Raw genomic sequence first — 23713 nt, 5'->3', positions numbered from 1 at the left:
GTGCATCTTAGTCCTCAAGGTGACTTCTTTTCATCACTTTAAAGGGGTCTTTTGCAGCAGATTTGCCCAATGCGATATGTCCTTTGATTTCTTGACTGTTGCTTCCATGGATGTTGATTGTGGATCCAAGTAAAATGAAATCCTTGACAACGACAATATTTTCTGTGTTTATCATGTTGCTTATTGGTCCAGTCGTGAGGACTTTTGTTTCATGCTGAGGTGCAATCCATACTGAAGGCTGTAGCCTTTGATCTTCATCAGTAAGTGCTTCAAGTCCTCTTTGCAAGCAAGGTTGTTAACAAGTCTTCCTCCAATCCTAATGCTGTGTTTTTCTTCATATAGTTCAGCGTCTTGGATTATTTGCTTAGCACGTTGTCCTTAGGTGCCGTTGAGTCGGTTCCGACTCATAGCGACCCTGTGCTCAGCATAGAGATGAGAAAGGATAGAGTATGGTGAAGGGATAAAACCCTGACGCACACCTTTCCTGAATTTAAACCAGGCACAGTATCCCCTTGTTCTATATGAACAACTGCCTCTTGATCTATGTACAGGTTCCGCATGAGCACAATTTAAGTGTTCTGGAATTCCCATTCTTATGCCTGTTTATTTGGTATTTTCTCTTCCTGACTCTAATAGTTAATAGCCCTACCACTTGTGTGCCTTATTAATGTGTATTTGCAAACAGACCTCAGTAATCTCCTTTTCATCGTCTCGTTAAAAATTTCACTGCCTCTAACCCCGGTAGGGAAACCCTGGTGGCATCGTGGTTAAGAGCTATCTATGGCTGCTAACCAAAAGGTCAACAATTTGAAATCCACCAGGTACTTCTTGGAAATCTGTATGGGGCAGTTCTGCTCTGTCCTGTAGGGTCAGTATGAGTTGGAATTGACTTGAGAGAAGGGAAGATGTCCCAGTCCTGCCTCTTTTCTTTCACGTCCCACTCTGCCGTATCCTTTAACAGCCCCATAAAACCTTGGTATATCCTTCTGGAATTTTTAATATATAATACAAACTTTTTAAAAAATAGGATGCTAACATTGTCCTTTTTTTTTTTTCCACTTAATATATGTTTTGATTGGAGTTTTAGTTTTGTAAGGCTTTCCTTACTGTTTTTCTTGTTGAACACCACACACTTCATCGGGTTTTCTGGGGTGGTTATCTTAGTAAATCGCTTGGTTAATGAAGGGATGGTTCAGACCCAGTAGAATCTTTGTCTTACAGAGGCAGGGTGCACATGTTATTCCTCCCAGATTTTCTCTAGACAAGAGATGGTTAAATCATGGAATGAGAACAAGCCTGTTGTTTATATGTAACTCTGTGCTAACCGCCAACCCCAAGCCCATGGCCATCGAGTCATAGCAACCCTATAAGGCAGAGGTTTCCAAGGAGCGCCTGGTGGATTCGAACTGCCAACCTTTTGGTTAGCAGCCCAGTGCTTAACCAGCATGCCACCAGGGTTTCCATGTTAACTGCAGTACCTTAAAATAAACCAATAAAGTCAATAATATTTCTGCAAGTAGATCTTAAATCTTTATCTTTCATCTCTGCAGTTAGTTGAATGATGGGAAGTGAAGTGGTACGTGTCAGCTTTTCAGAACGGTGAGCCAGAGTAGCCCTAACTTGATTTCATTGCTTAAGGATTTGGTTCTTCAGTTACTAGCAGTCTCCAGGTTAGCCCAATATTGCCATGTCTTACTTTCAACATTGCTTATGAGGAGTTTTTTTTTTTTTTTTTTTTTTTTACTGTTTTCTTTATATGAAGGCCAGTTACAGCTGCTCCTATGGCAGCCTCACCGTTAAGTTCAGCGTTAGGACTGTTGGTGATATAGTTAAATGTCCTCATCACATCCCCTATTTTTTTTACCACTTCACTGGAAGGGACCCTCCTGGTAAGACGTGGATCCCAAACTTGAACTCAGCTGGCCTCCAAGTCTGGTCCTCTTCCCTTGACTGTGATGCTTCTGCTCTCCCAGACTTCCACGTTTCACCAGCTCTTTCCATGGCACAGCAGAGGGGGCACTGGGCTGGTGCCTGGATTCTAGGCCTCACTGTCACTGGGTAGATAGAGATGTGGCCCCAGGAAGCCATTTCACCACCAAAGCAGTTTTCTCATCTATATTATTAGTAATAATAATAACGTTAAAAAAAACAAACCCATCGTTGTTGAGTTGATTCCGACTCATAACAATCCTATATGACAGAGTAGAACGGCCCCATAGGGTTTCCAAGGAGTGGCTGGTGAATTTGAACTGCCGACCTTTTGGTTAGCTGCCAAGCCGTTAACCACTGTGCCACCTGGGCTCCGATAATAATAATAGTAATAAAAATAATCATATGTGGCCTTATCTATATGTTGGAGCTCTGGGGGTGCAAGTGGCTAAGAGCTCGGCTGCTAACCAAAAGGTCGGCAGTTGGAACTCACCAGCTGCTCCTTGGAAGCCCTGTGGCACAGTCCTACTCTGTTCTGCAGGGTCACTGTGAGTCAATTGACGCAACAGCAACAGGGTTTTATCTGTATATTAGGATATTCAGAGTATCAAAGGAGCTAATTCTTTGGTGAAATAAACATTTTGTAACCACGGTACTTACTAAAAAAAAAAGTAATGGTGGAATGGGGACGATTTTGGCAAGGACTCCAAGTGACTATTCGGTGGAGGGGGTGGGGGAGGGTGGGATGATAGGGAGCCTTGTGGAGATGAAACAGAGCCGGTCAGGGGTATATTTGAGTTGGGGGCAAAGTTTGCTGCTGGCTGTGGGCTGTGTGTTGGAGTCAAAAGGTACAGACCCGGAGTGGTTCTGAGACACACTGAGACGTGCCTGCAACCCTGACGTGATTTCTGAAACAGTGCAGTGAAACAAGCCTGTCTGAAGAATATGCTTGCTTTTAAAACTTGTTGAGCCTTGACGGCACTGTGGCCGTAGCCGAGAAATTCTGATTTATTACTTGCCCAACCTTGCTCATGGTTTCTAAAATGATGATGAGTCATGAGAATATTTCTGCTTAAGGGGCAGCAATTTGGTAAACTTATGTTCTACAACTCTATTGGCTGACCCTCCAAAAGCAAGTAAAACTGGCTGCTAAATGTATGTAAAGGAATTCAAATAGATATTTGAGTATCTATTTGCTTATTATTGTAAGAGAGTAAAAGAAGACCGTCTCTTATCTGGTTAATAGACTGAAGAGACAAATAAGCTCATAAGAACTGGTTAAGTGTTGAACGATTCAGTGTAATGCTGAAAGAAAACTATCAGTTTGTCACTTAAACTTGGCCTTGAAAGAAAAGTTCATTCATTCACCCAGCATTTATTGTCGATCCATGCTAGACACTTTGCTGGGTCCTGGGGGACAGAAATGAGTCAGGAGGAGACCTAAGGAAGTAATGCTGTGATAGAAGCAAGTATGTGGGGTGAGCATAAAGGAAGGGGTGGTCCATTCCGCACAGACTGAGGTGCCCTGACTGGGGAAGCTCAGAGAGGTCGGGAGCCTCACCAGTGCTTCCCAAGCTTACCGTGTACTCCACTTACCTGGAGATCTCGGGAAGATGCAAAGTACGATTCGGCAGTCCGGGTGGAGCCCCTGATGAGTAGCAGGGATTTACAAGAGACTCAGCAGCTGCCTTTGTATGCGCCCAGTGGCGATAGGGGACTGGGTGGAAAGCAGGGCTTTGAACAGGTTCCTTCCCATTTGAATGCCTGCCAAGGATTTGCATTTCCACCCCTGGATATACTGAATCAGAATCTACAGTTTGACAAGATCCCCCAGTGATTCTTATGTATAACTTCTCTACTAGTGGTTCTCAGAATTGGCCCTTAACCGGCAGCATTAGCATGGCCTGGGAACTTGTTAGAAATGCAAATTCTCAGCAGGGGTTTGAACCGGAAGGAAGCGGTTCAAAGCCCTGGTAGAAAGGAGGCCGTTTCAGCCCCAAGCTTCAGCATAAGCATTAGGAGCCGAGTACAACAGCCTAGAGAAACGAAATATGGCTGGTGTGTGAATGTGTGTGCATGTGTGGTTCCGTGTGTGTGTGCTTGCTGATGTGTGTACATGTGCGTGTGCATGTGTGTGTGCATGAGTGCCTGTGTGCGTGCATGTGTGTGTGTGCGTGTGTGCCTTGTGTGTGTGCATGTGAGTGCCTGTGTCTGCCTGTGTCTGCGCATGAGTGTGTGTGCGCGTGTGCCTTGTGTGTGCATGCGTGTGTGTGCGTGCCTTGTGTGCGTGTGAGTGCCTGTGTGTGCATGTGAGTGCCTGTGTGTGTGAGTGCCTTGTGTGCGTGCCTGTGTGTGCGTGCATATGTGTGTACGTGTGTGTGCATGGGAGTGCCTGTGTGTGCTTGCGTGTGTGTACGTGTGTGCATGTGAGTGCCTGTGTGTGCATGTGAGTGCCCGTGTGTGTGCATGTGAGTGCCTGTGTGTGCCTGTGCGTGTGTGTGCATGTGCATGTGTGTGCCTGTGTGTGGGTGCCTGTGTGTGTGCATGCATGTCAGTGCCTTGTGTGGGTGCATGTGTGTGTCAGTGCCTGTGTGTGCACATGCGTGTGTGTGTGCCCGTGGGTGCATGTGTGTGTGAGTGCCTGTGGGTGCATGTGTGTGTGTGCCTGTGTGCCTGTGTGTGTGCTTGCATGTATGTGTGTGCGTGTGCATGTGCATGTGTGTGCCTGTGTGTGAGTGCCTTGTGTGCCTCTGTTGTGCATGCGTGTGTGAATGCCTGTGTGTGCATGTGCGTGTGTGTGCGTGTGCCTGTGTGTGAGTGCCCTGTGTGTGTGCGCCTGTGTGTGCATGTGTGTGTGAGTGCCTGTGTGTGGGTGCCTGTGTGTGTGTGCGTGCCTGTGTGTGCGCATGTGTGTGAATGCCTGTGTGTGTGTGCATGTGCATGTGAGTGCCTGTGTGTGTGAGTGCCTGTGTGTGGGTGCCTGTGTGTGTGCCTGTGTGCGCGCCTGTGTGTGAGTGCCTGTGTGTGCGCGCATGTGTGTGCGTGTGCCTCTGTGTGTGTGCCTGTGCGTGTGCATGCATGTGTGTGCCTGTGTGCCATGCGTGTGTGCGTGTGAGTGCCTGTGTATGTGCATGCGTGTGCCTGCGTGTGTGCCTGTGTGTGTGCGTGTAGAGGGAATGGGCACAGCAGAGTTTGAGCGGAGAGGAGGTTTGTAGGATCCAACTCTTGGACTGCCTTTTACGCTTTTCTGAGGATTAATAATATCGTTACCCAGTAGACAACGGGAAATTTTAGATTGAATCATGACCTTAGTTTGCATGTTTGGGAGATCATCTTAATGGGATGGAAGGGATGGAAGGACGGAACTGTAGGGGTCTAATGCAATTGTTTAGGCAAAAATAAGGGGCTGAGTAATGATTTGTGGGGCTTGGGTGGAGAGGAAAAAGAGCTCTTTGAAAAGAAATGATGTGCGTAGCAAATGAGAGTAGCATGTGGTTTCCCTTGGTATCAGAGAGAAAACTGACCTGATTGTAGTGGATGGAGTGTGCTCTACTGTAAAAGCACAGTACAGGTCGGGGCTGGAGACAGAGGTAGAACCTTAAGGCACGTGCCTTAAATGTTAGACCCGAGACGCCTGAGCTCCCTTTTCTCTCTTAAGGGGAGATTCGAAATCACTGGAACAAAGCAATGAGCATTACTTTGCAAAGGGTTTTACTCGCTTCTGGTGCCATTAGCTACATGTGACAATGTCATTTTCATCTGAGGTCTCAAAGCTCTGAAATTCCCCAAACAGGTGATATTAGAAGCACTGAAGTATTTGGTGCCAGGTTATTTGGGAATCCTGGGCAAAAAAAGACAATGCCAACATTTTGAGGCTGGGGGAAAAAGAGCAGTGGAGCTCTCGTTAGCATTAATAGATAATTTAGGATGGTACCTAATTACCCGAGGTGAAACGCTCACCAAGAATTAAAAACGCAAGGAATACTGGGACTCAGAAGGTGGATAGGACTCAGGCAGGAATTTGGAAGTCATCCATGTAGGGTGTCGGCTGGCGTAAAGTAAATACATTCACTCTTCAAGAGAGAGGTGTGGAGCAGTGAAGGTAGGGAACTGAACCTGGGAAATGCCTGTAGTTAGGTAGCAGGTGTGAGTATCAGGGCTAGATTCATGTAGGATGGCTAATAGAATGACAAGACTAATTCTAAGTATTTGCAATCAGGAGTATATTTTTTAAATTTCCAGTTAATGTGCTTTCTGGTCTCCAAGATGTCAGAGAGTAGCAAGCATATCTGTTTCATTGATAAGCAGGAATACTTTAGCTAAGAGATCAAAAAAAACAAAAACCAAACCCAGTGCCGTCGAGTTGATTCCGACTCATAGCAACCCCATAGGACACAGTAGAATTGCCGCTTAGAGTTTCCAAGGAACACCTAGGGGATTCAAACTGCTGACCCTTTGGTTAGCAGCAGTAGCACTTAACCACTACACCACCAGGGTTTCCTTGCTAAGAGATAAAAACCAGAAAAACCAGGCCAGTGCTGTTGAGTCGATTCTGACTCATAGCGACCCTATAGGACAGAGTAGGACTGCCCCACAGAGTTTCCAAGGAGCGCCTGGTGGATTTGAACCGCTGACCCCTTGGTTAGCAGCCATAGCAGTTAACCACTACGCCACCAGCTAAGAAATAGAGCTTGAAATTTGAGTGAAGACCGGACTGTGTGGAGTAGAGAGGAGAGCAGATGAGAAAGTATGTTGATGGCGTGGCACCACCTGGTGGTAGGTAGTAGGCATTTTCAAATGTTAAGTTTTTGTTATCAAATTGGTTTCTTCCTTAGAGTTTTTTTTTGTTTGTTTGTTTTTGTTTTAAATTTTCACTGATTTTGTTATTTTATTAAGTGGCAGCCTAGTGCATATATGAACTAATTTGATGTTGGGTTTTTTTTTTTTTTTAACCAACAGTATGGGGTGGGGAAAACCTTATCAATTTTTTTATTCTTTGGTTTCACCTTTGCCAAAAGCTTCTACCTCACATGGCACTTCTTCCTGATGCCTGTGTCCGAGGAGAAGAGTTATGAGTTAATTGCTGCAGGTTACAGGGCTACATGCTTCTCATCTTCTCTGCTGTTTTATCTCTAACTTAGCAAAATGTAAATTGAATATCGAGAATCATTTGCGGTCATGTGATCCTGGATATTCATTTTACATTTTGACTCAATTGTTAGGACCGGAGTTTGAGTTTACCGTCTTAAAGATGCAACGTTCAAAAATGAATAGCATTGGAAACTTTTTTCCCTTTTTTAACCCCAAGGAAAACCTACATCCTTGAAAACCACGCTGCCGTCTTGGGTGGATTTGCCTAGGCCACTTGCTAAGTCCAGAGCATCCTTGAAAAGCACGAGGCTGCGGAGGACAGGAAGCACCTCTCCCATCGCCAGCACCCACAGTGACCTGAGCACTTACAGCAACAATTGTGAGTTGTTGTTGTGTCAGGCTTTGGTGATTGTTGTAGCAATAACGTAGTTATAAGAAAAAAAAAAAAATGCCCCACAGATGATTACCAAAATTTTTGATTCTGTGATTTAGGGAAAAATATGCCTACCACTGCTCGCCTGGAATTGAGCAGGATGTTTGGCAGGAAAAAACAAATTATTTTAAAAACGTTCCTCTCTTTGGATGAACGTGCCATGAAACATTGAAATGATGATGTGTTGAAGGTACCTGGCGTATTTTTGCATGAGGGACACTGAAAAGGCATGGCTTGAAGTGAGGTGTTTGGGGGCTTGTTTAAGGAAAGAAGAGCAATCCAGGGGCCCTGGATTCCCACCTGGAAATCAGAAAAAAGATGAATTTCATCTACTTTGTAAAATACCATGTTTTGTAGATGTGTCTGTCTTGAAGTCTTCTCCTTTGGATGCTGGACTAGGTGTAAGATGACTAATAGAACCTCAAGTGTGATTCTAAGTAATTTGAACTCAGGAGAGTATTTTGGAAGTTTCCAGTTCATGTGGTTTCTGTCTTATGTGCATAAGACAAGCGAATTAATTGAGCCGTCCCCCTTTCTATGCAAAACATGTGTTTGGATTTAGTACTTCCTTTCTCATTTCTCTCTTAAATTTCCTTGTAAAATAACTCCTGGCTTTGTTGATTCAGATGATTTTGGAGGGCCTGCAGCGCGTAAGGCCCCGCGATCCATGCGGAGAGGGGTACGCAGTGTGACACGTCCTGCCCTTAAATGTTGTTGAGAAGAAAGACAGTACCTACAGGGATAACCAGGATACCAGATAGACCACGACCTGGGCTTGTGAGGTGTGGGAAGGAGGGGAACTCCCTCGGCGTCAAGGGGGACCAGTTTCTTCTTTCTGGTGAGAGCGTGGGGACGAAGTGGAGTCAGGCTTTCTGAAACCTTCTGGATATGGGGCACGATAATATGATTTGTTGTTGGAGAGCGCCCTCGGGTCAATTTCTGCTCATAGCAACCCCATGTGACAGAGTAGAACTGCCGCATAGGATTTCCTAGGCTATTTTTTTTTTTTAATCTTTATGGAAGGAGCCCTGGTGCTGCAGCGGTTAAAGTGGTCAGCTGCTCACTGAACAAAAGGTTGGCGATTCAAAACCGCCAGCGGCTCCGCAGGAGAAAGGTGTGGCTGGTCTGCTCCGTGGAGATTTATAGCCTTGGAAACCCTATGGAATTGTTATGAGTCGGAATCGACTTGGCGGCAGTGGGTTTGGTTTTGTTCAGTTAATCTCTACAGGAGCAAATTGCCAGGTCCTTCTCCCAAGGAGCTGCTGGGTAGGTTTGATCCGCCAACCTTTCAGTTAGCAGCCGAGAGCTTAATTGTTGTGCTGCCAGGGAATATAATGACCTTACATTATTCCTCTTCCCCTCCCACAATAAACTTCTGCTGTTACCTTGATTTTGCATATGAGAAAATTGAGGCTCAGAGAGGTTGTCATTTGTCCAAGGTCACACAGCCAGTATGCGGGAGAAAATTGAGAGTGTATGTGCTCATGAAGGATAAGGCATTGAATTAATGACTGGATTAATGAGCACATTTCCAATAGGCCACTTTGCAGCAGTAGCTCTTCTCATGATAATAGCTGTATACTGGAACTTTGGGGATATTAGAATATGTCATTTATGATTAAACAGGAGTATTTTTTTATTTTTATTATTTTCTGCTTGGAAACCCTGGTGGCGTAGTGGTTAAGTGCTATGGCTGCTAACCAAAAGGTCAGCAGTTCAGATCCACCAGGTGCTCCTTGGAAACTCTATGGGGCAGTTCTACTTTGTCCTGTAGGGTCACTGTGAGTCAAAATCGACTCAACAGCAATGGTGTTTTGGAGTTTCTGTTTACTGTTTAAATTTTGAAGTGGGGACATAGGATCAGAAGGGCTTGTAAATGTAACAGGTATTTCTCTGTGAATTCGAAAAGGTAATTTACGTGTGTATTATTTTGAGGTCATTCCACTTGCAGCTTTCCCTGTTTGCAATGTGAATTTTAAGAAAAACTGTCAAAAATAGAATCACCAGCGTGCTCTCAGAGGGCACTCTAGTGATGGAATTTGTGATACTTGAAGCAGACATGTTCTGTAGAGCCATGTTACAGATTGAATTGTGTCCCCCCCAAAATATGTGTTGTACACCAGCCTCTATGCCTGTGGTTATAATCTCATTTGGGAATGAGTTGTTTTTGTTATGTGAATGAGGTAGGATTAGTGTAGGGTGTGTCTTGAGTCAATCTCTTTTGAGATGTAAAGGGGATTAAACAAGCAATTGAGAGAAGCAGAGATGGAGAAAGAGAGATTCCAAGCTGCATGAAGATCGCTGGAGCAGAAGCTCAGAAGAGACAAGGACCTTCATCCAGAGGCAGCAGAAAACCTTCCCCTAGAGCCGTCACTTGGACTTCTAGCCTCCTAAACTGTGAGAAAATTAATTTCTATTTGTTAAAGCCACCTACTTGTGGTATTTCGGTCATAGCAGTATTGGATAACTAAGACAGGAATTTGATACCAGGAGTGGGGTGCTACTCTAACAAACACCTACAGTGTGGAAGTGGTTTTCGAATTGGGTAATGGGTAGAGGCTGGGAGAATTTTAAAGTGCCTAATAGTAAAAGCCTAGATTGTCTTGAAGAAACTGTTGGTAGAATTATTGATGTCAGAGGCAATTCTGGTGAAGGCTCAGAAGGGAGCAAGAAGAGCTATAGAGAAGGACTTTGTCATCTTAGAGAATACATATGGCGCCAGCAACAGAATGTTGCTAGAAATGTGGGCATTAAATGTGCTTCTGATGAGGCTTTAAAAGAAGATGATGAACACGTGATTAGACAGTGGAGGAAGGGCAATGCTTTTTGTGCAGTGGCAAAGAACTTTTCTGAATCATGTTCAAATGTTTGGTGGGAGGTACAGCTTATAAGTAATAAACTTGGATATCTGCCTGAGGAGATTTCTAAGCAAGATCTTAAAGGGGCCTCCTTGCCACTTATAGTAAAATACGAGATGAGAGAGGTAGACTTAGAAATGAACTGTGCAAAATGAAAAAAAAAAAAAAATCTTTAAAGATTTGGAAAATTCTGCTGTGCAAACCAAGGACATGTGTCCTAGAATGTTCACCAAGGATGTGGCTACATAATCTTTTATTAGAGATTAAACCTGTGACTGATGGATCTAACCAATTACCACAGCAGAAAACCCATCAGCTTAGACTGAAGGGGACAGAGAAGAACAAAAAGCGGAGAATGCTCTCTGCCCCTTGGAATTCTATAGGCAGGGAATAGGTCAAAGGAGCCAAAGGGTAGAGTCACAGCCTCCCAGATTTCAAAGAGTCAGATCTTCACCAGCTTGGTTCCAATGTGTGGGGCTGCTGTTCGATTTGGCCAAGAGGATGGGGCTACTGCCCAAAGCTGAGGGGCGGGAGTGTCGTGCCCAAGGGGCAAAAGAATGGGGCCTGCCAGTGCCAAGAGGGTTTGCCACTCATGATGGACTAGGAAAATGGGGCCACCCAGAGCCAAGTAGCAGAACTGCCACCCCAGTGGGCCTAGAAGATGGAGTTGAAGCCCAGAGCTCAAGGGCCTCCACCCAGAATCCAGAGAACATGGCCAACACCCAGAGCCTGGAGGGCAGGGCCATTGCCTAGATGGTCTCAGAGAAGAGAGGATTATTTTCAAGCCTTGAGAGCTAAAGAACATTGTTATTCTGGGTTTTGGACTAGCTTGGTGCCTGTTATCCCTTCTTTCCCTCTAAGTTCTCCCATTTGGGATGAAAATGTCTACCTTGTGCCTGTTCTACCTCTGTACTTTGGAAACAGATAACTTACAGTCTAGATTTCACAGCTTCACAGAAGAAGAGAAATTTTGCCCTGGGGGAGATATATCTAAAGTCTACCCATATTTGATTTAGATGATTCAGAAGATGAGATTGCCAACTTGGAGTTGATTTAAGACTTTAGGGAGGATATGGTGGGGTGAATGTGTTTTGCACGTGGCAAGGACATGAATTTGGGGGGCCAAAGGGTGAAATGTTACAGATTAAATTGTGTTGCCCAAGAATATGTGCTATAAATCTTAACCTCTGTGCTTGTCATTTTAATCCCATTTGGGAATGGGTTGTCTTTGTCATGTGAATGAGACAGGATTAGTGTAGGGTGTGTTTTGAGTTAATCTCTTTTGAGATATAAAAGAGGTTAAACGTATAATTGATAGACACGCAGAGACTGGGGAAGAGAAATGCCAAGCCATGTAAAGATTATCCAGGAGCAGAAGCTCAGAAGAGACAAGGATCTTCCTCCAGAGTCGACAGAGAGAGCCTCCCTCTAGAGCCAGCACCCTAAATTCAGACTTCTATTTTCCACCCTAAACGGTGGAAAAATAAATTTCTGTTTGCCAAAGCCACCCCACATGTGGCATTTCTGTCACAGCAGCCCTAGATAACTAAGACATGCCATTATCCAGTGTCTTCTGACAGCCTGACAGCCATGTTGACTTGACCACTGTTTCAGGACTGTGTCTGACACTGCTGAGGAGGTTGTAAAATGCTTTTGTCTATTCCTTTTTGTCTATCAACAAAGGGGTTTACCCTACACCCTCAGAGCCGGTCTAGTGGCGATGCGCTTTGTTGCAGATTAAGCATTCAGATCAATGAGTTTCTTTCTTAGTCTGAGTTGCTGGCTGGTTTAATCTGTTTTGTGCAGTGCCCTGGAGCTTACAGTTTTTTTTTTCCCTCCTCCATTCTAATTCACCAAGAGCAAGCATGAGGGGTATGAGAGTGAACATGGCTGCAGTTTTTCCTGCCTGAGCTCGCCCTGATCCTTTTAAATGACTATACCAGGAGGATTTCGCAGCTGCACAGAAACTGATATTTCTTCGAAAATTTTCATCAATTCTACCCTCTTCCCACCGGCTGGTTCAGAGCGGCACTATGATGCTACCTTGTTGACACTGCTGGTCGTGGGATCCTACAGCCTTTGTGTAATTCCTTTGTTAGCCACGTTTACTGGGAAAAGAAGTAGGTCGCTGGCTTTTGGTTTGATTCTTTTCTTTGTCAGCATGCTTGGAAGTTTTATTTAATAAATTTATTTGGTGTTTTTTTAATTGCTAGCTTTTCTAACTTGTCATTAATGTTCATTGTAGTATTTCTTGGGCATATTTGCACGTATTTAAAATGTGAGTGATTCTGGGCGGGGCTAATTTTATTGTATATTTTTCATAGCTCGGGACTTGTACTAGATACGGTTCAGCAGAATTGTCTGTTGTCTTGGCACGTGAAGTTATTCTGTTACCAAAGACTATTTGATGGTTTAATTTCTGATGAGTAACTTGGAGTTACTGTGAATGTAGCTTATAGTTGTCTGAGTGTAGAAAAAATACTCTCCTAAAAGGAAAATAAAAACATCACACCTTTGATTATTTTACCCAATTGTATCCAAAAAATGTTAAGCATGCGTGTTTTTTTTTTTTAAAAGACTGTCCTAAGCCTGAAAAACCATTTTGAGCCAAAACGTTCCCGCCACTGATAATGAAGGGCCATGGCAGGAAATAACTTCATCTTTTGATCTTTTAAAGAAGGTAGTTATCTTGCTTTGTCTACTCCTTTCTTCGGGTTGTGATGTTGTCAGCGGCGTCCTTTGAGGACTTCTGTGATAACGTAGTGCCGTCTCTGTGCAATTAATATCTGGTTCTCAGTACTTTGGGGTCCTATAGAAATAGCATGACCAAGTTTTAAAATGACTGAACCAGAATACGTAAAACAATAGATGTCCCTTTTTTTAGGGGTTCTTTACAGGTTCTATATGTTTATTGTTTAAAACATTAAAAATTTAGAAGTATTGATTTCCCTTTGGATGTTAACATAAAACATCGCACAGTAGTTTCTCTATCAAATGTACTGTTTTACAGACTTTGGACATTTTAAGCTCTTTCAGACTCATATCTGAAGTCCAGGGTTTCAGATTATTTATGTAATGAGATAAAAGTAAATGATATGTTGGTAGCCCTTGAACAGAGTGGAAGGTTTGAGGGCCATTGTGCAAATGTGTAGGAGGTCTTGACAGAGGGTGTAACCTTACCACATAAGCTGGAATCAAAAGTTAAAGACTTCCTTCTCCTTCCACCTTGGCTGCAGAACCGTGTTCATTTCTGAGAGACAGACGGTGAGAGGCAATACAGTGCACTCTCTTGGAAACAGGAGAACAGAACCCCAAACAAAACCCATTGCTATCAAGTCGGTTCTGACTCATGGTGACCACATAAGTTACAGAGTAGAACTGCCCCATGGGGTTTTCTTGGCTGTAATCTCTGTGGAATTAGAACGCCAGGCTTTTCTTCCATGACAGCACTGGATGGGTTTGAACCTCCAGCCTTAATGCTAATAGCTGAGCCTGAACTGCTTGCGCCATCCAGGGCCTGATGGAAGACTAGAAGTGGGCCACCTAAAGGTGGAGCGTTCCCATCCTTCGTGGCCAGCCCTGCTGAGGGGGTGTGATACACAGCTGAGGTTCTCAACTTGGCTCATCCTAGTTTTCCCTCTAACTCAGGGAAGTTTGGGAGGAAGGCGTTTTAAGATATTAAACTGGTAAGTATAAGAAAGAGTCTTATTTATCCTGTTTTTTTTTTTTTTTTTTTCTCACGGCGGGGATGGAAGGTGGGAATTGCATCACCTGTCAACACTGGTCAATTGATAGGAATCACCTGGGGTACAATGTTGCTGGTTTCTTAGGCTGCTTCCAGGTTTAGAGGGAAAGTTTTGTTTTTGACTAGTGATGTCTGCAATAGGTGAGGCAGGGCCTCAGTGCCTAGTATTTTGTACTTCTGAATGGGCTATTTAATAAGAAAGTATCATTATGCAGGCTGATTTTAGTTTTTTTTAATTGTTGTGCCAAAAATACATAGAACAAAACATTTGCCAGCTCAACATTTCTTACACATACAATATAGTGACATTGGTTATGTTCATCGCGTAACCATCACTGCCGTTTTCAAATTATTCCACCACCACTAACAGAAACCGAATCCACTGCCAGAGAGTCAATTCCGACTCATAGTGACCCTGCAGGACAGAGTAGAGCTGCCCCACAGGGTTTCCAAAGCTGTAAATCTTTAAGGAAGCAGACTGCCTCATCTTTCTCCCACGGAGCAGTTGGTGGGCTCTAACTGCTGGCCTTTCAGTTCGTGGCTGTGAGTGCTTTAACCACTGTACCACCAGGGCTCAACAGAAACCCAGTGTCCCCTAAACAATGGCATCCTCTCCCCTACCTACCTTCCACCCTTGGTAACTATGAGTAAACTTTGGCCTCTATACATTTGCCTATTCTAGATATTTCATATGTAAGTGGAATCATACAATATTTATACTTTTGTGACTGACTTACTTCATTCAACATAGGGTTTTCCAGGTTCATCCATGTTGTTGCATGTATCAGAAGTTTATTCCTCTTTATGGCTGAGTAATACTCCACTGTATGAATGAATATATATGTACCACGTTTTGTTTATCCATTCATCTGCTGATGGGCATTTTCCACCTTTTGGCTACTGTAACTAGTGCTGTGGTGAACATTGGCGTCCAAGTCTCTGTTTGTGTCCCTGCTTTCACTTCTTTTGGGCTTTTGGGTATATACCTAGGATTGGGATTGCTGGGTCAGATGGTAACTCTGTGTTTAATTTTTTGAGGAACCGCCAAACTGTTTTCCACCATGGCTGTACCATTTCACGTTCCCACTAGCGTTGGATTTCTTAGATTTCTTCATATACCTGCCAACACTTGTTATTTTCCAGTTTTTTTATCGTAGCCATCCTAGTGGGGTGAAGTGTATCTCGTTGTGGTTTTGATTTGCATTTCCCTAATGACTAATGCGGAACCCTGGTGGTGCAGTGGTGAAGAGCTTGGCTGCTAACCAGAAGGTGGACAGTTCAAATCCACCAGCTGCTCCTTGGAAATCCTATGAGGTAGTTCTCCTCTGTCCTGTAGGGTTGCAATGAGTCAGAATTGACTCGACGGCAATGGGTTTTGGAATGGCTAATGAAGGAGCCCTGGTGGCACAGCAGTTAAAGTGCTCTGCTGCTAATCAAAATGTCAGTGGTTTGACCCCATCAGCTGCCTGGTGGGAGAGAGATGTGACAGTCTTCTTCCGTAAAGATTTACAGCCTTAAAAACCCTTTGGGGTAGTTCTATTCTGTCCTACAGGGTTTCTATGAGTCGGAATCGACTCTACAGCAGTGGGTTGGTTTTGGAAATGGCTAATGATGTTGAGCATCTTTTCATGTGCGTGTTGGCCATTTGTATTTCCTCTTGGGAGAAATGTCTGTTCGAGTCCTTTGCCCACTTTTTGATTGGGTTGTCTTTTTGTTGTTAAGTTGTAGGAGTTTATGATATATTCTGGGTATTAAACCCTAATCAGATAGATGACTCCCACAGTTTTTCCCCTGATCTGTAGGTGGTTCTTCACTTTGTTGGTAAAGTTCTTTGAAGCACCAGACCGATAATTGGTTTTGTTTTCATTCTTTCTCTTCTTAATGTTTGTCTAGGGAATGTGTAAGATATCCTTGTTACCAAAAAGTTGAATAATTTTGCTTTTGCAATTTGAAAGCTTCAGCTTCAGTAGGGATTTGGTCTTCAGCCAGGTGGGCAGATGATGCCACAGAGTGGAGAGCGTTAAACTGATTCACAAAAATTCAAGCAGTGAACATAAGGTTGGCTCTGTGTGTATATACGTAATTTAATAAACAAAACAAAACCAGTTTTAACTAGACGTTCATTTCCAAATAAAATCTGAGCAATGAGAAGCCCATATCTAATGGGGAAACCATTTCTGCTGCCTAGGCTTTTCTGAGAATTTCTGTTAATTTTTTCTTTGGACTCAGTGCTCATGCACGCTGCCTCTCCCTCTGTGCCTCCCCCTACTTCGCCTCCGCGTGCACACACACGCGCTTACATATATATATATATGTATTTTCCGTTTGAACTGTATTTTGGCTATGGGAAAATGAAAACAATTACTCTGGAGAATCTCTTATTTTGGCATAATTGATACAGCTACGACCAAGGATAACAATAAAACAGGGACAGTTGGTAACCCCTTACAGTCTGAGCTGGTGATAGGCGAGCCCATGTGGTATTTCACATGTTGACCCTACGGGCCAGCTACCATCGTGTGGCCGTGGCTCCCTGGAGCCCTGTGTTTAGGAGGATTCGGAGGCTGCATCTGGCCTCAGTGTCCTAGTCAGTTCAGTGTGGGCCTGTGATGACACGTGTACTGTCTGTTTCCATACCTGATCATTTAAATCTGCTCATCGTACTTGGGGTACTTGGTAGCACAGTTTGCATTCAACCACTGACGGAAAGGTCGGTGGTGGTTCAAACCCACCCAGCAGCTCCACGGAAGAAAGACATGGCAATCTGCATCTGTAAGATTACGGCCAAGAAATTCCAGTGGGGCAGTTGTACTGTAACACATGGGGCCACCATGAGTCAGACTGACTTGATGGCAGCGGGTTTTTTATTGCACAGAGAGAGGTGAAGTGATTCCGCGCAGTTACATAGCGGCCACGTCAGAGCCAGGACCCAGATGTTGTGAATGCCACTCGATTGCTTGAACTCTTAGATGCCTCTGATTACATTGGATCATTGCCACTGAAGGTTTATCATTTGGTTATAGTAACTTTGATCTAGGGAGAATTTAGATATCAGCAGGTTACCCAACAGGCCGCCATGTTGGGAAGTGAAAGCGAGGGCAAGAGAAATCCTTGAAGGGTCCCATACCTCATAGTAGAGTACATCTTTCAAACTGTACTTGGAAGTACATTGCTAGAAAGCAATAGCCCAACCTAGAGTGTTAATGTTGAGAGAATAGAAAGATGTGTAAATGTTAGTCGTAAAGAGTGTTCAGCTGAGCACAGTTTGTCCCCACCGTTAGTAATGCGGGAAGAGTGAAGGTGGGAAAAAAAACCATTAAACCATTGCTGTCAAGTCAGTTCCAATTTATAGCAACCCTATAGGACAGAGTAGAACAGCCCCATAGGGTTTCCAAGGAGCGCCTGGTGGATTTGAACTGGTGTCCTTTTAGTTAGCAACTGTAGCTCTTAACCACTGCACCACCAGGGCTCCAATAGGTGACCTGTATAAATATATACCATGTATGTATATCCCTCTATGTATGTGTACCTAAGTCAAACTCAGACATTTGTCCTTGAAAAACAGATTTTGGGCCCTTGCATGTTGCTAAGTTGATGAATCTAGTGTTGTTCGGAGTTCGACGATTGGCAGTGAGGCAGTTTCCAAGACAACACCTGTGCTGTACGTGGCAGGGTGCCCAAGGGACAGGAGCATTGTGGCTTGTGAGAAATGTGCCTTTTGCTAAAGTCTTTATGGACTGAAGGCCTTTGTGTCTAAAGCTTAGAAAAGGAAAGCATAACTTTAGAATCCTACAACTTCATATTAGGTCTGTAAATTGAGCTCAATTTGATTTTTCAAAATCTGGCTTGGTGATTTGGCTTATTTGTTGCTGAATATAATGGGGAAAAAAAAGTTTCAGGAAAAGTAAGATTAAAATCCAGATTGTGACGATCTATCTTCATTAAGACTGGATGATGACATCATCCGCTTCTCTTCTTGGATTTGGATGCTGTAAAAGTTGAAATGCTAATCAAAATTCAGTGTCCACTTTACAGGCAAATCTAAAAAAATCTGCCCTGTGAAATTTTGGTTCTGTCATTTTAAGATCATGAAGTCATTACCTATCCACCCTTTAAAAAAACTGTGTTGAATTTATAGTGCAAATATCTCCAGGACAGTCCTTCCCGTTTTATAGTGTAAATAGCTCCAGGATTGTCCTTCCCATTTTATAGTGTAAATAGCTCCAGCACTGTCCTTCCTATCAGCTCCTGGAAAGCCAAGTCCTTGGGTTCTGGGGAAGGTGGAATTGGAAAGCAGGATAGGAAGTTGACAGAAGCTGATTGGAAGGAGGGAAGGCTGACCTAGTATTAGAGGTGTTATCTGGGCACAGGAAGAATTAACAGATGGCTCACTGTAGGGGGATTGGATGTGGACCTAGGAAGAAGAACAGTGTATCTCTACAGGGTCTGACTGTGACACCTGTCAGCACTGGTTTAGGGGTTGGGATAGCCTACCTGGTGAACATTGTCCAGCTGTCTTCCAGTGTCTAATGTGTTTGTAAACAAGGGAGGCATCTGGTCTCATTCTCTGCTGGAAACACGAGGTGGGGAAGGGAATCAGAGTTGCTAATAAAGAAATTATGATGTGGGTGTTGAATATTAGAATAGAATTGTATGCTTAGAATTCAGTACTGAAGATGATTTAGAAACAATAACAGCTATAGCCTGGGTGGGCGCAGGGGAAATTCAGCCTGGAAACTGGGGAGGAAGTGGGATAACCTCCTTATTTCACCTCTGACTCAGTGAGTAGATGGCGGCCTACGTGTGTCAGTGGTCTGTGTAGTTTCTGCAGGGAGGGACGGAGAAGCGGCTCTCAGCTTTCTAAGGCAGCTACAACTTAAGCCGCAAAACGTTAACTTTACGGGGTGAGAGAACCAGAAAACTTTCCAAGTGTTTGGGTTTTGTTTTTTAGAGGAGTGGAAAGAAGAGGACGAAGTACTGAACTGACATCCTTAGGCATCTGGTAAAACTATAGTCTCACAGGAAGAGCAAAACAGTATTGTTAAAATTGTCTATAGGAGCTAAGCTTCTGTGCAGTGTATGTTTTCAGAGATAATTTCATTATGGACAACCAAAAGGAAAGGCTTGAAATCAGAATGATTATTTTTAAAGCATACGCCAACCTTTTTTTTTTCCATATTGTTTTGTGACATTGGTTGCCAACCCCATGACATGTCAACGCTCTCACTTCTTGACTTCGAGTTCCCTGTTACCAGGTTTCTTGTCCCCTGCTGCCTTCTCATCCTTGTCCCTGGGTTGGCATGCCCATTTAGTCTCGTTTTGTTTTATGGCCCTATCTAATCTTTGGCTGAAGGATGGATGAGCTTCAGGAGTGATTTCATTACTGAGCTAAAAAAGTACATGGGGGCCATATTCTCAGGAGTTCTCCAGTCTCTGTCAGACCAGTTAGTGTGGTGTTTTTTGTGGTTAGAACTTTATTCTACATTTTTCTCCAGGTCTGTCTGGGTCCCTCTGTTGTGATCCCTGTCAGAGCAGTCAGTGGTAGCCAGGCACCACCTAGTTGTGTTGGACTCAGGCTGGTGGAGGCCATGGTAGTTGTGGTCCATTAGTCATTCAGACCAATCCCACCTTTTGTTTTTTTAAGTATATTTTTGTAGATGCTGCTTCCTTTTTTTTTTTTAATTGCACTGACTACAACTTGGAATCGCTTTTTACGTTTTTATTTTTCACGTTTTGGCGCAACTTTCAAATATTTTTGTAAGGTGCTTGGTACTTAAAAAAAATTTTAAATGTACGTTTTGTGTGCCCAAAACAGCACAGTAAATGGTGGTGATGGTGGCTGTACTCCTGAGGGAGCCACAAAGCCCACTTCCCCGGCCGTAGCAGAGACACACTGTCTCACAGGGCCTCATGTGTCAGAGACATCTGCTGCAAAAACACCGTGTGAAAATGCGCTCTCACTGGAAACCCTGGTGGCGTAGTGGTTAAGTGCTACGGCTGCTAACCAAGAGGCTGGCAGTTCAAATCCGCCAGGCACTCCTTGGAAACTCTATCGGGCAGTCCTACTCCGTCCTATAGGGTCACTATGAATCAGAATCGACTTGACGGCAGTGGGTTTTTTTTTTTTTTTTAATGGAACTCTAAGTTCTAGAAACAGGCCCTGCTCTCCCTTTTTCCTCAACCCCTTTTTCTCCTCCCAGTACACACACCTCGAGGATGTTATAGAAGAACGAGGTTCTTTTTTTAATCCAGTGGGCAGCCATTAACGTGAAGGGGAAAGTCATGATTTAGGAAGGACCTATTTAAATATGAACTATGCAGTTATCTTCTGTGGCTGAAAGATATTTTGTTTTTTGATGCCAAGGGCTTCAGTCATTATTGGGTGAAAGTAGAAATAAGACTAAGCCAGAGGCTTTCCTGTAATTGTTTCTCCATGGTTTAAAACTTGGGTTCCAACAAAAAGTTAACAAGCTATAAATTACCAGTATTGTTTAAATCTGTGTTCTTTAGTCTAATGTATCACTTTCGCTTCATGTGCTAGAACTCTCTGTAGTCCCAGTAAAGAAAGAGAGCCAAAGTCAGAGAATTTAGCAAAACAAAAGGCACCCTTTCCGGGAATCAGTGACGTACTGTGATCTAAAATATAGCATGTGCTCACTTAGTTCTTCCCTCTCACTTGTACCCTGACGTATTCCCTGGGAAATAGGGTGGTTCTCCTTCTGTGGGAGCCACCACTGCCAGGTTAACAGTGCTGAACTTAGAATTACACTGTAGCCTAAGCGGAATTGTTTGCTGCCGTCCATTCGGCTCCGACTCGTGACAGCCTGATGTACAACAGAATGAAAAGTTTATCCTGTGCCATCCTCACGATTACTGGCATGCTTGAGTCCATTGTTGCAGCCACTGTGTATTTTGAGTGCCTTCCTATGAAGGAGGCTCATCCTTCAGCGCTATATTGGATAATATCCTGTTGTGATCCATAGGGTTTTCGCTGGCTAATTTTCAGACACATATCGCCAGGCTTTTCTTCCTAGTCTATCTGAGTCTGGAAGCTCTGCCAAAACCTGTCCACCAAGGGTGACCCAGCTGGCATTTGAACACCAGTGGTGTAGTTACCAACATCACGGCAATATGCAAGCCACCATGGTACAATAAACTGACAGATGGTTGGTAGAAGCAAAATTGGTTAGTTACCAGAGTTTCCCCAACTGTTCTGCCTTGAGCAATGCCTGGAAGTGCCCGGAAATTTTTTTCTGGAGAAGGTTCCCCTGTGAGTGTGAAAGAGGAGAAAAGTTTACATGTAATATAAAAGATTTTTACTTTTGGGTGAGATTCCCCTTTATGTTTTATGCTTTAGCTTTGGGGCTAAAGCACGTTGGTTCCAGGACAGTTGCTGGAGTTCCACCTCCTTACCACAACCAGTGGGGATCAGATCAGGATCCCATCCTTGCAGCTGGCAGCGAATGTGCGCACTGTTGTCGCGTCATCAGCACAGTTGGCTGCCTGTCCTCTGCTTTGGCCTCCTGGAGATGGATGTTCAGTCTAGCTGCACCTCAGGCATACTTGCTTTGTAGTGCATAGAATCATGCAATCTGCCCCCAAGCTTTTCTCTGGGAGGAAAGCTGAACTGGACAGGACGCAGAAACTAAGGGCATGAACGTGGCTGGGCAAACTGGGATGTGTGGTCGCCCTGGTTACAGCATTTACCATGGCATCCTTCGAGGACAGGAAGCACCAGTTACCAATCTTTGCATTCTCAAGTCAGTAATGACTGGCACATTATAGGTGCTTAACATTTGTTGATTCAAGGAGGAGGGAATGAATTATGGGAGGTTGGTATTTATCAATAAAATGAAATGTACATTTCTGTTCTACCACAGCTGGTAATGCCGCTGTCATCAAGTATGAGGAAAAGACTCCAAAACCAGCATTTCAGAACGGTTCCTCGGGGTCCTTGTGTTTGAAACCTCTGACACCCAGAGTGCATGTACACTTATTAAAACCTACTCTGAAAGGTATGGTCCCCATTGTAGATAGAACAGAGAAGACAAACCATTTTTAAGTGCTTGGCTTGTAAGAAGTTAATTTTTTGTTTGTTTATTATTGTTTTATTTTGCAGTTTTTCTTCCTTTTTTTTTTTTTAATTGTGCTTTAGGTAAAAGTTTACAGCTCAAGTTAATTTCTTGTCAGAAAGTTATACACATATTGTTTTGTGACATTTGTTGCAGTCCCCACAATGTGACAGCATGCTCCCTCTTTCCATCGCAGGTTCCCTGTGTGCATTCATCCAGTTCTGTCCCTTCTGCCATCTGGTCTTGATTTTGGTCAGGAGTTGCCCATTTGGTCTCGTATATTTGATTGAGCCAAGAAGTACATTCCTCACATGTGTTATTTTTTGTTTTATAGGCCTGTCTAATCTTTGTCTGAAAAGTGGGCTTCAGGAATGGTTTCAGTTCTGAGTTAGCCGAGAGTCAGGAGGCTGTAGTTTCGGGGGAAGAAGTTAAATTTTTGACAATTTGGTGTATTTAACAATTATTTATAAAAAGTCTGTTGAAAAAGCAGATATGATAAGTTTTTATACTGAAGGAGCAGTTCCCGTTTTGAGAATCTGTAGGTTCTAGAGTTTAGACTTGATGTGTATGAATCAGTAGGCAGAACAAAGGAATTAGGTGAAAATAAACAAACGTCTAGAGTTAAATTATTCTAAGATAGTGCCCTAGATTAGTGAGATAGTAGGTACACTCTTCTGTATCTTGTATTTTATTAAAAGGACATCGCTAGGCTCTTCATTTCAAGTGGCTTTTGTAGTAGATCACCATTGCTTTCCAGTTCCATTGTTGTCCAAATTTAGTTTATATTGAACGGTTCCTGATTTTTATTATCGTGCATAATACTAAGATAAACATCTTTGAGTGTGAATCATTGTTCGTTGTTTCAGGCTCTAATTACTCCCATGGGTTATCTCTGAAAGAAGAATTACTGGGTTGAACTGTATGAACCTTTGTGAAGTTGTTAATATATGTCACTAAATAGCTTTCCAGGAAGAAGGGGGTTACTCTTACCAGCAGTTGCTTTCGCGTCCTTACCAACATTTTATATATATGATACAACTTGAAGTTGACTACCTAGTGAGTGTTTACCAATACTTTTTTTCTTTCTACTGTATTGAAGAGAAAATAGGCATAAATATTAGCAAAAAGATTCTTCAGTGTGCCTGACAGGTTCTTATTTGCCCAGGCTCTTTTAAATAAATTTCTGAGACATCACATCACTCCTTACTGGGAGAACAACCAGTCTGACCTGTGGCTTTTATTGATGATGATAAAGCCCCCTTAATCCACACATCAGTAACCAAAAATAAACACTGTCAACCTTTGATGTAAAGGGAACTTTCAGAGAATTAGAATGTCAAGATAGAACAGGGACCTCCAGTCTGCTCAGGTGCCTCACTACTGAACTTGTAAGCTTTTGTATCACCAAGGCTCAACTTGAGTAGGAATCAATGCTCCCCATTGTAAAATGGCCACATATTTTAAGAGATTATCATCTCTGTAAAATTCCACAGATAGAACGTAGCAGCTGTTCTAATGAGTAATCTGGAGGTGAACTTGTCCTAGAAATGACTACTCCACGTCAGCTTTTCTTGTGGTAACTCAT

At 43.4% G+C, this 23713-nt stretch overlaps 1 protein-coding gene across 5 annotated transcripts in view; it reads left to right on the top strand.

Annotated features, from left to right (window-relative positions):
• MTUS1 (microtubule associated scaffold protein 1) overlaps nt 1–23713 on the top strand; it is a 112668-nt gene that overhangs the window by 26498 nt on the left and 62457 nt on the right. For 2 of the 5 annotated variants that reach the window (XM_064272906.1, XM_023551171.2), the window contains exons 3-4: nt 7238–7399; nt 21937–22071. In XM_064272906.1, the coding sequence (XP_064128976.1) occupies nt 7238–7399; nt 21937–22071 (297 nt within the window). Of the gene's footprint in view, nt 1–7237; nt 7400–12182; nt 12432–21936; nt 22072–23713 lie in introns of those variants that run through there. The other 3 variants (XM_064272907.1, XM_023551172.2, XM_003412323.4) reach the window with 2 other exon arrangements.

The sequence above is a fragment of the Loxodonta africana genome, chromosome 19 (assembly GCF_030014295.1).
Source record: "Loxodonta africana isolate mLoxAfr1 chromosome 19, mLoxAfr1.hap2, whole genome shotgun sequence".
Lineage (NCBI taxonomy): Eukaryota > Metazoa > Chordata > Mammalia > Proboscidea > Elephantidae > Loxodonta > Loxodonta africana.
Note: the sequence above shows the minus strand (reverse complement) of the source record. Positions and strands in the feature narration are given on the sequence as shown.